The 13,708-nt window shown below is 51.5% G+C and overlaps 1 protein-coding gene across 2 annotated transcripts; it reads right to left on the reverse strand.

Moving 5' to 3' along the window:
• Window positions 1-2,338: 2,338 nt before the first annotated feature.
• Window positions 2,339-11,331, reverse strand: PIGT (phosphatidylinositol glycan anchor biosynthesis class T). 2 transcript variants are annotated; one of them, XM_066234733.1, is made up of 12 exons: window positions 11,118-11,331; window positions 10,409-10,586; window positions 8,257-8,384; window positions 7,848-7,948; window positions 7,623-7,709; window positions 6,991-7,078; window positions 6,786-6,883; window positions 6,532-6,697; window positions 5,706-5,906; window positions 3,918-4,083; window positions 3,709-3,792; window positions 2,339-3,009 (listed from the first exon to the last, which is right to left on the reverse strand). In XM_066234733.1, the coding sequence occupies exons 1-12, from the start codon at window positions 11,302-11,304 to the stop codon at window positions 2,757-2,759; spliced, it is 1,737 nt and encodes a 578-aa protein (XP_066090830.1). In that variant the 5' UTR covers window positions 11,305-11,331; the 3' UTR covers window positions 2,339-2,756. The 2 variants fall into 2 exon arrangements, with proteins under 2 accessions (XP_066090830.1, XP_066090831.1); XM_066234734.1 differs by lacking the exon at window positions 5,706-5,906.
• Between the last annotated feature and the right edge of the window lie 2,377 nt (window positions 11,332-13,708).

Here is a 13,708-nt window from a genome sequence, read left to right on the forward strand (position 1 = left end):
AATAATGCAAAGTATGGCAAAGACCTAGCATGGCGCCTGGGGTAGAAGAGGTGCTCAGGAAAAATACTTATCAGTTAATAAGGACACATGCACACATTGACAGTCCTGCCCTTCCTCACCTCTGCAGCTAATCTCAAGCATAGAATCCCCAATTAGTGTCCCAAACTTTCCCTGCGCTGGGCCGGCTCCCCACAGCAAGGTGGCTATGCAAAGGCTGCATCCGCTGATACTTCCACACCTCTACGTCCAATGAGCGTGAGCACTGTGCCTATGGTGGTTCTCAGTGCAAGGCTAATGATTCTGACAGCACAGGGATGTGTTTGAGGGTCTGCAAAGCACTGGTGCGTCCTTACGGGAAATGGGAGAGTCCAGGAGGCGAGAGGAGGGTGAACACGTGGAGGGTGTTGGTGAGGAGGGTGGGGGTGATGCAGAGGTGACGTTAATATGGGAGGTGGCAATGACAAGAATGATGGGCATAAGGGACCTGTCACCTGGTGGTGATGAGGGTGCCTGAGGCGCAGGTAGCGAGGCTGTGCTTGGCGCTGGAACGGGTACTAACGTGGGGGTAACACTGGCTCTTGTGTAATGCCTCTTCAGATATGTGGCCGTGCTGCTGCGCCAGAGTGAAGACAGCAGTGGAACGATCGTGAACAGAGATGACGGATGTGACTGTGGCTGTGGTGCAGATAAGAAGAGGCGCCCAGGATGGTAGGTGATCAAAGGGTTGAGTAAGGAGTCCAGCTTGATGGCTCTGGCTCCAGGCCACCAGTGGGTCAGCCAGAGAAAGCTGATTGTCATCTCCTTTACAGAGAACTACGTAAACAAGCGACAGATGTTGCCTGCACATACCTAGGTCTTGACTGAAAGCTGGCTCTGCCCCCATTCCTGCATGAGGCCCGTTCTGAACCCAGCCTGGAACCCTCTGGGAACTCGTCAATAAAAACTCAATGTGTACCACATCTTCTTTATCCAATCACCTATCTAAGGACACTGGCAGTTTCCATGTCTTTGCGCAGATATATTTCATGTCATGTGGTACAAATACACAATGGAATACTACTCAGCCCTAAGAAAAGATGAAATACTGCCATTTGAGACATCATGGATACATCTTGAGAATATCATGCCAAGTGAAATAAGTCAGACAGAAAAAGAACTATAATATTTCACACATATGTGGAACATAAAATAGCAACAAATGAACAAACAAGAAAAACAAAAACTCATAACCCCAGACAACAGTATGGTGGTTGGTGGTTACCCCTGGGAAGGGGTAAGGGGGGGTGTTAAAGACTGTTGCACTTACATTAGGGGGATTACAGGTGCCCTTGCCCTATTCATCCCTATTCCTGGACCCCATATCCGAAGCCAGAATAGCCCATACCCATTCATACATCTACTATTTGCAGACTAAGCACTTACATGTCCTGAGCTGGGCCAGGTCCAGATTGGCAAACAGCCCCTGCGCCTCCAGGAAGCCCATAGTCTAATGGAAATTAAAGGACAATAATGATAAGAGTGATAAAGAGTATGTAAATAAATCCAGGGAGCTGTGGAAGCAGAGGGAAGGGGACCTACAGCAGCCTGGTGTATCAGGGAAGACTTCCTGGAGGAAGCAACACTCATCTGTGAATCAGGCAGTTGAGTGGGATGCATGGTTGGTGGGAATAGAGCATTCTAAGCCAATCACTATCATGTGAAGGACCACATATAACTGATACGGTTGTTGCCAATTGTGTCAGAGGAAGAGACAGAAGATAGGGACAGGGAAAGGCTTCCCAGGGCCTCTTTTACAGAAATCCAGAATTAGATAACCAGAGGGGAGGTGGGCAGGGGCAGGCTTCAATGCAATGGGCCTGGCATCAAAGCCTGTGGGTGGCCGAAGAGCCACCTACCACACAAGATCATGAGGAGCCTGATAAAAATTCCAAGCCTGGATTACACCCAGATCAACTGAATCCTTGCGGTCTGGACCCCAGGAATCTGCATTATTTTCACAAGAGCCCCAAATAATTGTGGTGAACAATCCCATTAGAAAACCACCACCCACAGCTGTGCCGCCTCTCCAACTCTACTCTTGGTGAGGGGGACCAGTTCTCAGGGCCCCTAAAAAAGGCAGAGAATGATTCATTTTCATGGCTATGGGTGTGCTTACATAAACACTCCTGGGGAGTTCTGGGAACTGCTGTCTGCTGAGGCTGGTGGGGGACGAGGAAGCAGACTTTCTGAGGCAGGAGTGATGTGGGAGTTCAGTTTGTTAGGAGGTAGGTGTTCCTGTCCAGGCACTCAGCAAACAAGTCCCCAGCTCTTCCCAGGCCTCGGGAGACAGGAGGCAAAGAACCAAGGAAGCAGCCACTTTTTATTCCACAACCAGGAAGTCCCATCTACCACCCAGGGCCACAAACTCCAGCCACCATTATCCAGGCCAGTGCTGTCCGATAGGATTTTCTGCACCAATGGAAACATCTTTCCGCACTGCCCAAAACAGCAGCCACTGAACCCCTTGTGGTTACCGAGCACTCGAAATGTGGCTAGTACAGCCGAGATGAAATTTTCATTTAAATTAATTTACATTCCAATGCCACGTTTGGCTCATGGCCACTGTACTGCACAGTGTGGCTCCAGGCCCCAGCCTCGTCCAGGGGCAGTCTGGTTCAAGAGCCACCTCGAGCGAGAACCAGCAGCAGAGCAGTCCTTGGGGCCACCGCCACGCCTGCCCAGAGAAGCGGCATCCCCCGCTGGGACGGGGTCGGGGCTCAGAGCGGGGGCACACCACGGGCACGCCGGATGAGGTTGGCCAGCTTCTTGACCAGGCCGCCGGTCTTGGGCTCCTCAATGTAGAAGGTGCGGGTGAGGAGATTGTAGAAGGAGCCATAGCACACGGCCACCACCGTGCACGTCAGGCAGATGACATTGTAGGGCATGCTGAAGTCCGGCGTCGGCAGGCTCACCAGCAGCGGCTCGGTGTAGAGCCGCACAAAGTAGCTAGAACTATCGGAGACCGGGAACCTGGGGGTCAGGAAGGAGCAGTGAGGCAGGACCCCCTTTCTCCCCATCTCACCCCCATCCTCCCTGGGGCTGCTCCGGGCCAGTGCTCAGAGGTTAAGGGTTTTCTCAGTCTCCACGCCTTTTCAACAGAAGACTTCTCAGATGAAGGCTCAACACATAACCCTGACAGAGAGCTATCCTGTACTGCGGGAGAGGAAGGGGCCCTGCCTCCGCTTGGCTGCCTCTTCCTCAGCCTCCTGGTCTCAGCCTAAAGGCCGTCTCCTCAGAGAAGCCTTCCTGGATCACCCATCAGAAACTCCTGCACCGCCTCGGGCCCCCCTGCTCCCTGGAACAGACACTCCCTGGGACTGTGAGCGCTGGCCCAGCAGGGGCACGTCTGTTTTGTTTAATGTTGGACAGCCAGTGCTCTCTGAATTTCCGGCATTCAGTAAGTGCTCAAGGAAATACTTGTTAAGAGCATCAGTGAGTTAATGTAGGCTGTAAATACGGTTCTTCTCACCTATTCATTCTTCTAGAAGCACTTTAGAATCATTTTCTAAAGGCTGCACAAATATTAAAGACCACTGGGACTTTCATTAGGATTGGGTTAAACCTCCACGTTGCTTGAGGAGAGGTAACACCTAGCCTCAGCCGACCCTGCCTGTCCCAGGTCATCTGTGTTGACGCCCACCCAGACCAGGCAGCTGAGGTCACACTTACAGGCTGTTGAAGAGGGGACTCTCCTCCCAGTCCACGGGTTTGGCGGCCACCAGGCTGGGCACGAGGGCACTGAGGACTGACGGGCTGCAGAGAAGCAGGTGGGCATTCCGTGAGCCGTGTTCCTTCCTGGCCCCCCCCTCCCCGCCCAGGGCCAGTGGCAGAGAAGGTGGGTCAGGGGGCGGGGGCAGCACGTGGGGGGCAGAGCCCACCTGACATAAAAGCCGTGGTTGGGGTCCGGGGTGTACTCGGTCCACTTGAGCAGCGCCCGCTCAAACTGGATGGAGACCTTGGTGACAGAGTTGGCTGGCAGCTGAATCAGCATCTCCAGGAGGTGGGGCTGCAGCCGGTCCTGGGCAGGCTGGTAGTGGATGTAACCTGAAGACAGGCAAGGGTCGAGCGTCACCCACACCTCTTTCCTGGGGCCAGGCGACCTGCACCTCCTGCCCACCTACCGAGGCCTTGAGGCCAGACCTGGGTGCCCAAGCGGGCTCTGGAGCAGACAAGCCAGGCTGGCTCAGGGAAGGGAGCTGGGCCTCTAAAAAGGGAAAGATGTTTCCAGGGCAGCCATCCCAGGCACCCAGGCAGACAACTAATCAACCTTCACATCAGGAAAACTGGGCAGCAGACATCAGGTGCCTGACGTGATGCAACAGGAAGTTCACAGAACCACCCGGGCCACTTTCCTGCCAAAACCAGGGGACCCGAATCTAATCAAGTCTCCACACCAGCCACCAACACCCAAGAAACATGGGGGATGGAGGAACATGTTAAGTGCTGACTATACAACAAATGAGTCAGTTTGCTCAACAAATAAATTTTTTTAAAAAGAAAGGAAGAATGGGAACTGTTACAGATTACAAGCCTTCAGAGTACCACACCAACACAAGCTGTTAATAACAGCGGGAGCTGTGGGCGGGGCCAGAGGGCATACATGGGAACGACTAATTTCTGCTCCATTTTTCTATAAACTTAAAATTACTCTTTTAAAAAAAGGTCTATTAAGAAGAGAAAAAGAGAGAAACTAAAGAGCACATCAAGCAAACGCAAAGTGAGGACTTTGTTTAGATCCCAAGTCAAACAAAGCAATTATAAAAAGTTATTTTTCAGACCACTGGGATGGTAACGATGGGCCATAGTTTTTGAAGCCCTTTGTCCGTTAGAGACCTGTGCTGAACGTTTAAAGGTGTACAGGCATGACGTCTAGGACCTGTTCTAAGACGCTCCAGCAGAAATATAACCAAAGAGGGGGAGAGGAAACAACACTGTGGGGAAGCTGGGACCGCAGGGACTGCTGGGCACTGGGCAGCTGCCTACACTCTTCCATTGGGTGTGTGTTTGAAATTTTCCAGAGCAAAAGGTAAAAAACAAAACAAAACAGAAAAACTAAAAATTTCATAGGCAGGACGTCCAAAGCAGATGCCCTGAAGCTGGGACGAGTTGTGGTGCTGAAAACAAACAACACTATTAATGCAGGCTGGAAGGACAGGGTCTCCAGGAGAGGGTAAGTCTGGCCTCCAGGGTATGCGGTAACAGCTTCCTAAGAAGTCCTTTCTGAAGGGAGGGAACCGAACATCTTCCCTCCTAAGGAAGCAGAAACCATCTCCAGGTCTGTTATTCCCTTTGTTCGCAACAATCCTGTGGTTCTTGCTAACCCTTCTCTACCTGAAAGAGCCCGTGAATCATCACAAAAGTTTATGCCCGGAGCAGTGCCAGGAAGCAGCCAGTGAGAAAGGGGAGAAACTGCTGCCCTCCTCCGGGCTTAATGGGAATCACCAGTACTATGTGTGTTAACTATTTCTGCTTCACAAATGCCTCCGCCCTGGCATTGGAGAGATTCCCCTTTCCATCTGTCAAACTATTCCTAGCTCTTTCTGCCTGTGTAGTTTTACTGGGGAGTGGACTTCCTAACTACCCCGAGAAAAGACGGCTTGGGGACCTGAAGGGACAGAGGGTGGGGTGCGCAGGGGCAGGGGGGCTGAAGGGGGCTGGGCTCTCACTCGGTTTGTTCTCCTTGCCCTTGGAGGTGATGGAGAGGGTGTGCACGTACAGCCGCAGGTACCAGGGCACGGTGTCCAGGAGCAGCACGGGGAAGGCCCGGTACGGGTGGGTGTTGTGCAGCAGCGTGCTGAGCTCCCCGGCCTGCAGCCCGTAGCCGCTCACGTACCGCTGCGTGTGCAGGAAGGGCACCGGCGGGGCCTCTGCGCAGACCAGAGTCAGCAGTCAGCAGCTGCTGAAGGGAAGGGCCACGCCCACCCACAGCCCCCGGGCCACACTCAGAGTCTCAAAGCCAGGGAGGGGACAGGAAGGGGCTCTGCAGTCAGAACTGGGAAACCTGCATTCGTGAATCAACCCCATCTTGCCCAGCTCACAGCGATACTAGGATTACTATTATTTCCTGAACACTTCTGCGCTGAGCTCTGTGCCCCTTCTAACCCAAACCAGATGCTCTCATGATATTCTGCACTTTCCTTGGTAACATCGAACACAACGGCAGTTGTTTGATGTCTGCCTCAACTAGCAGACATGCTTCTCAAATGCAGCGTATCTTCTGTCTTCAAAAATTATTGGTTTAATGATTACATGGACAAAGTTCATATGTTACATTAACTGTCTCATCCCATCAGCTAGTTATTACTATCCCTATTTTCCAGATGAGGTTAGGAACCTGCCCAAGGTCAGAGAGCTTTGGAGAAATGGAGTTAGAACCAGGTGGCTAACTCTAGAGATCTGGGTCTAAAAAGCCGTATCTCGTGGTGATGAGGCAGCACTGTGAGACCTCCCCAGGAGATGGCATTCAACCCCCCGTGGCCTACCCTCACCCACCGTTCTCCGGGGGTTTCTTCCACTTGAGCTGGAGGTTGAGGTTGCGGGAGCTGTTTACCACAGCCGTGTCGAGCAAGTCATAGACAGCATAGGTCTTCCGGGTACCCAGAATGACGTCCTGGTACGTGGTGAGTGGGGGCGGGTTCACCTCCAATGTCTCATTGTCCTGGGGACACAGGGGCAGGGCTGAGCAGTGAGCAGAGGGGCAGGATGGCCTTGAGGGGAAGCAATGTGTGTGATGGAGCCCTTGGTACCTGGCGGTAGCTGGTGATGTCCACATAGACTCGGCTCTCTGAAGCCAGGGGGCAGGGTTCCGTGAGGGTTCGGGAGAACATCCGGAAGAGGGACCAGTCTGAGGAGCGGAAAGCAGGGTTGAGCAGGGGCTGGGACTAGGCCTGGTCTGCAGATTGGGCGGGGCTGGCAATGGGTGAGCAGCGGTGAGCTGCCATGGTAGCTTACCTTTCTTCCCCTGCCCCGTGACGAAGGCATCGAACACAACGGAAAGGGTCTGCCTCAGCTCCCAGGAGACGCTGGTACAGACAGCATTCTACCACAGGGGTCAGACAGGAGCGATGAGGCCAAATCACTCCAACCACAGAGCCTCGGGGACTCCTACCTGGACTCGGTCCCTGCTCTACTATGTATCTTCCCATCCATCGATTTGCTACTACTCACTGCTGAACACTTGACCCCGTGTCACACCCTGTGCCAGCAGCTTGCTGTGCATCAGTCGGATGAACCGTGGCCAACAATCGTGGGAGCTACTACAACTATTACTCTTACTTGACAGATGGGGAAACCAGGCTCAGGGAAACAGAATGATTCACTCAAGGTCATGCCAGCTGGTGAGTGACTGAGCCAGCAGGTGTACCCACGTAGCTATTCTGAACCACTCTGCTCCACGACAAAGACTTACTGAATGCTTGCCAGGCAACCACTCGGTTTCCTTGGTGCGTGGCCAATGCCCTGAGAAATCACCACTATCTACCGCTTACTGCTGGCTCAGTCCTTGAGACCCTGGGCTACGCGCTTTACCTGCACTTTCTCTCAAAGTCTCTGGATGGCGCCCACCCCCATCTCCTACGACTTACTCTGCAAACAGGGCGGATATGCACTGCTTGGGAGTGGTAGCTAGTGTGGAACAAGCGGTCAGCCTTCAGCAGCATAGAGAGGCCTGCCTGGAGGAGGCGGAAGAGATGAAAGGTCAGTGCCCTGGGCACAGGCAGTACACCTGGCTGACTAGCAGTGGAAAGACATCTGCCAAGTCCACCCACTCTCCAGGGCTCCCACCCACGTTCTGACCACTCTGGTCTCACCTTGGAACTGCAGGGTAAGAGCTTCTTCCACGGGGTGAGGTTCTCAGTGCAGACAACCTCCCGTGGCAGCACAGCATAGCGCAGGAAAAAGTGGTCAGTGCCTAAGGGACACAGAAGTCTGTCTGGGCTGGGCCTGGCGGCCCCACTCCTCAGGACCCACACTCCAGTGATGGGGGCGACCCCTCCTGCTCCCCATACACCTCCCTAGCTAATTGTCCCAGCTGGAAGTGAGACCCTCTCCTCCCCTTGGGAGAAGGCAATGCAGACAGCTGTCTTGGGAAGCCTCTGGGGCCTGCACACCCACGGGGTTTATGACCTGGTCCCACTGAGGAAAGAGGAAGCTGAGGGGAAGGGAGGCAAAGGTTTGGGCAAGAGGTAACGAGAAGAAAAGGGCCTGGGGACTTCTCACCGTTGGCCAGCCCCAGGGGTTTGAAGGAGGCTGTGGGAGTGACCGTGTTGGTGGAGTCGATGAAGTTGAGAGAGGCGCAGAAGATCCCTGAGAGGACGTTACTGAGCTCCTTCCAAGATTCATCCACGCTGACGGAGACACAAGCCCACTCACCATCCGGGGCTGCCTCTGCTCCCTTCCCAAAGCCTGCGCGGTGGCTGCCACGCTGCTAGCCTGGTCAGCTGCCGAGCTGGAACCGCATCGCTGGCCTGCTCAGCCCTGCCGCCGCCTAGGCCTTTGCTCAGGCGATGCCTCCTCCTCCTCCTGCCTGGGAATGCCCCACTCACTCCCTCTGCCCACGTGGCTCCCTCCTCCAGGAAGCCTTTCCTGCGCTCCTCAACCACAGCCTCCACCTGTGCCACAGCGGATCTGACCATCGAGCCTCTCCTCGGGTCTCTCCTAGGAAATGGCTAGTGTGGCAGCATCTTGTTCTAAGTATCGTTTCTCCTCAACCAGGCTGGAAGCAACCTGAGGACAGACGCAAGTCTGCGTCACCCATGTATGTTTCACAACACCACGTAAAGTGCTCCAGAGGCTGAAAACGCTCAGCTGGGCAAAAAAGCATTCTATAAATGCCCAGGGCAAGCAAGTAAGTCCTGGTGCTACCTTCAGGGTAGGAAGTCTTACATCTATAAAGACTGAACAAGGATAAACCACCATTCTAGCATTTTTTTTAAAATCCCATAAAATTAAATTAGATATTTTTCCCTTAGAGAAGTATCAAAACAGATTTGTTCTCTATATTAACCATAGACAGCATAAAGCTAGAAATCTAAACATCAGCTCCATATCATAGGCAATTATGAGCTGAGCAGAGACAGTGGTAACAAAGAAAATGAAGAGAAAGGCAAGGGGCCAGCGTTCAGGCAGAAGCCTCGGCAAATCTAGGGGGTCACGGCTTGCGCCTAATTCACCTCAGTGGGTCCTGGGGTTTTTCCATAATCCTCTGTTCAGAGCTTTTCAATTGCTCTAAGCTGTAAGCCTCAAATAAAGATTGTACCCTTAAAGCCCGAAAGCTCTACCCAAACCAGAACCACATTTCATTTGCTGTGCACAACACTGACCCCCACAGCATGTCTTGGAGTTTTAAATTCCCTGCTGATATTTAAATTTGTCGATTTTCACAATAAAATCTAGATTTCAGGTACCTCTTTAAAAATGAGACTATCTGGCCCTGGCCAGTTGGCTCAGCGGTAGAGCGTCCGCCTGGTGTGCGGGGGACCCGGGTTCGATTCCCGGCCAGGGCACATAGGAAAAGCGCCCATTTGCTTCTCCACTCCCACCCCCTCCTTCCTCTCTGTCTCTCTCTTCCCCTCCCGCAGCCAAGGCTCCATCGGAGCAAAGATGGCCCGGGCGCTGGGGATGGCTCCTTGGCCTCTGCCCCAGGAGCTAGAGTGGCTCTGGTCGCGGCAGAGCGATGCCCCGGAGGAGCGTCGCCCCTGGTGGGCGTGCCCGGTGGATCCCGGTCGGGCGCATGCGGGAGTCTGTCTGACTGTCTCTCCCCGTTTCCAGCTTCAGAAAAGTAAAAAAAAAAAAATCTTTAAAAAAATAAATAAATAAAAAAAATGAGACTATCTTACAACAGTGGAGCTCTACTGCCATGGCAATAACCCCCAGGGGATGAGTGGCAGCTGTCCTCGCAAGCTCTCTAGCCTGCCATAGTCCCCACTGCTCCCTATTATTCCTCTAAAAGAATTTTTTTAATCATATTTCTACTATTTATTTCTCATAGTGGAATTAAGAGGAAATTGTGGTACAGCAGCACCTAGTCCCATCCCCTCCCAAACAAAAGCAATTCCTCTATTATGGAGATCTGACATCTTGTAGATCACTTCTAGCCCACCAATGGTATTTGTTATCTGCCCCTGCAGAGATAGGCATGTGTTACCTCAGGTCTGGAAGTAGTAGGGGAAGGAAGTATATTCAACAAAGTAAAGCATGCCACTCAGAGGTAAATTATTTCTTACATCCAAGGCAGCTTTACCCACACCTCCCCGCCACGAGATTTCTGCCTGCTACAACTGTTGCCCACAAGGGCAGTGGCAATATGACAACACCTTCCCCTGCCACATTCCCTCCATGGCCTGCAGTAGGCCTCAAGGCGGGCACTCACTCAGTGATGGTGTCTTGGAACCAGACCCAGAGCTCTGCACCTGATGGGGCCTGCAGGAAGGGTGGCCCCCAGTACCGAGTCCTCCAAAAGCCTTGCGTGAGTGACAGGTGCAGCTCCCTGAGAGAATACTTGGAGATCAACTGCCCCAGGGCTTTGGGGAAGAGCCTATAATGAGAAACTAGAGAAGGAGGAGCAGGTGAGAGATGACCCAGAGAAAGGGTTCTCAGCCACCCCAAAGAAGCAGTAGACCCCAGACTCGGGCGTCAGAAAGATCTGAATTCCAGACCAGACTCATTTACCAGAGATGTGATCTTGAACCAGTGCCTTTACCTCTCTACGCCTCTAATTTCTTCCTAGTAATCTTGCACAGAACTTAGCACCCAGTATAAATGGTAACTGTCAACAACATTATCACTAGTGTTGTGGACAGAGGGCTCTAACTCGAGGTTTAGAGTGGCAACCTGGAGCTGCAGAAAGAGCACTGGACTAGGAGTCGCTGCCCATCTCGGGGGTTTAGTCTCACCAACGGTAGAATGGGGTTCTTTAATAACTATCCCATTCTTCCGCCATGGCCCCACTTTGTTCGGCTCCACGGCCACGGGCCTGAACGCCAGCCACCCAGGGACTAGGCCTCGCCCCCCAAGGCTTGCTTCACCCACTCCCAGCAGGTGCCACAGCTATCTTTCTCCGGCCAGTCTCGTCCTCTCACCTTCTTCCTGCTGCAGGTCCGAATCCCAGCGCGTGCGGAACTGGAATGTGGCGGCTACATCTCCAGAAGGTAGCGGGGTGATGACGAGCTCCTCCCGCAGGCTGTCGCGTGGGGGTTCTGCATAGCCCCAGCTGCCCAGCCCCAGAAGCAGCAGCACAACCAGGCAGAGCGGCACTGCCGCCGCCATGCTGCGGCTGCTTCCGCCCCTCTACAGTGCCCGCCCCACGAGAGACCGCTGTCCAATAGAAAGAGAATATGATAAGCCACTTCCTGTGCCGTCCCGGAAACCGGGGTGCGGTTGCCAGAGCAACAGCCAGGCCGGGCCCTTCAGGGTTATAGAATTAAAGGGGGCTCTGGGAAGGTAGTGCAGGCAGTGGGCGTGTGGTGTGGTTGGGGGCTGGATTGAGGATATTCAATTTTGAATTATTCCCAGGCGCGAGAAAGTGCTTAATAATACTGACTGCCACCACTGCTAGTTGAGGAAACAGACTGGAAAAGGTAAATTACTTTTGTGAGGTAACAGGGCTTTGCTCCTGCCTCCCTCAGCTAATGTCCTAAGACTGGCTGGCTCCTCCTGGCAGAGTTTTCATGCAAACCCCCAAATACTTGGACCTTTTGTTATGAAAATTTTCAAACATACACCAAAGTAGAAAGAGTGAACACCTGTTTCCCCATCAGCTAGATCCCACCAGTAACATATTTACTATACTTGCTTTACTATACTTGCTTCATCATATATCAGTCTATAAATTCCTGAATTCATCGTATGTTTTAATGCATTTCCAAGTAAATTGCAGACATAACTACACTTCCCCCTAAATATTTCAGCATGCATGTCATTATCTAGAGTTCAATATTTGTTTACAGTTCTCTTTTGGTGTATAATTCACATACAATGAAATGTACAACACTGAAGTGCACATTCACTGAGTCTGACAAATGCAAACACCTGTGTACCCAAATGCCTGTGCAGATATAGAGCATTCCTGAAGCCCCAGAAAGTTGGCCAATGCCCCTTGACAATCAATCCCTGCCTCTCCCCACCTTCCAGAAGCAACCACTGTCCTGATTTTTCACCACAGAATAAGTTCATCTGTTCTAGAGCATCATATAAATGAAATCATCATATAGTATGTATACTTTTTTGTGCAAGACTTCTTTCATGGCAAGGTGTTTGAAAATTACCCATGCTCTTGCATGTATCAGCAGTTTCCTTTTACTGTGGTGGAGTATTGCATGATATGAATATATCATAGTTTATCCATTCTCCTATTCATGGACACCTTAGTTCTGTCAATTTTTTATTTATTATGAACTAGACTGCTGTACAGTTTACTTTTCAGACACATGTTTATCATTTACCTTGGGTAAATACTTAATAGTAAAGAGTAGATTCGCTGTATGTTTAATTTTATAAGAAACTGCCAGACCTTTCTCCAAAATGTATCATTTTATACTTGTACCAACAATGTGTGAGTTCCTGGTCAGCATTTGTTTTTAATTCTTGGACTTTTTTGTTTTAGTCATGTGGGAGTGCATGTAGTGGTATTTCATTGTGGTTTTAATTTGCATTTCCCTGGTACCTGATGATTTGAGCATCTTCTCATGTGCTTATTGGACATTCATATAGCTTCTTCTGTGAAAATTCTGTTAAAATCTTTTTGCACTCTCCCCTCTTTATTTATTTATTTATTTTTCATTTTTCCAAAGTTGGAAACAGGGAGGCAGTCAGACAGACTCCCGCATGCGCCCGACCAGGATCCACCCGGCATGCCCACCAGGGGGCGATGCTCTGCCCATCTGGGGCCTCGCTCTGCCGCAATCAGAGCCATTCTAGCTCCTGAGGCAGAGGCCACAGAGCCATCCTCAGCGCCCCGGCAAACTTTGCTCCAATGGAGCCTTGGCTGCGGGAGGGGAAGAGAGAGACAGAGAGGAAGGAGAGGGGGAGGGGTGGAGAAGCAGATGGGCGCCTCTCCTGTGTGCCCTGGCCGGGAATTGAACCCGGGACTCCTGCACGCCAGGCCGACGCTCTACCGCTGAACCAACCGGCCAGGGCCTCTCCCCTCTTTTTTACTGGCTGGTTTGCCGTTTTATTAGTATTTGTAGGGGTTCCAGTATTCTGCTTTTGGTTTCCAAATGCCCTATAGGGAACACATTCATGAAGAATATTACACACAGTCATTTGGTAAAACTGACAACCATACTTCTAGAAAGAGCCAAGTTTGGTGTCAGGTTGGTCTGCTAAGATATACCTCTGGTCTGCAAGCAAGCAGAGAGGGAGTGTCAAAAAGTGTCTTTATCTAATTATGACTTTATTCAATTTACACCCAATGTTTCTGTCCCACTAGACGTGGAATAGAATGAAGGCCGTGAGTTTGGGTGTCAGATATGGGTTCAAATCTCCACACCAGCCTTTAATCCATATGAGCATAAGTGTCACTTTTCCTCCTCTGTAAAATGGATAAATCTACTTTCAGGGTAGTAAGGATGAAAAGTTATGTATATATAGGATCTGGGATGTAGTAAGTTGCTTAATAACATTTACTCAGTGCTTTGAGGTAGGTACTATTATCTCCGTTTAGAGACAAGAA

This window comes from Saccopteryx bilineata, chromosome 6 (genome assembly GCF_036850765.1).
Source record: "Saccopteryx bilineata isolate mSacBil1 chromosome 6, mSacBil1_pri_phased_curated, whole genome shotgun sequence".
Lineage (NCBI taxonomy): Eukaryota > Metazoa > Chordata > Mammalia > Chiroptera > Emballonuridae > Saccopteryx > Saccopteryx bilineata.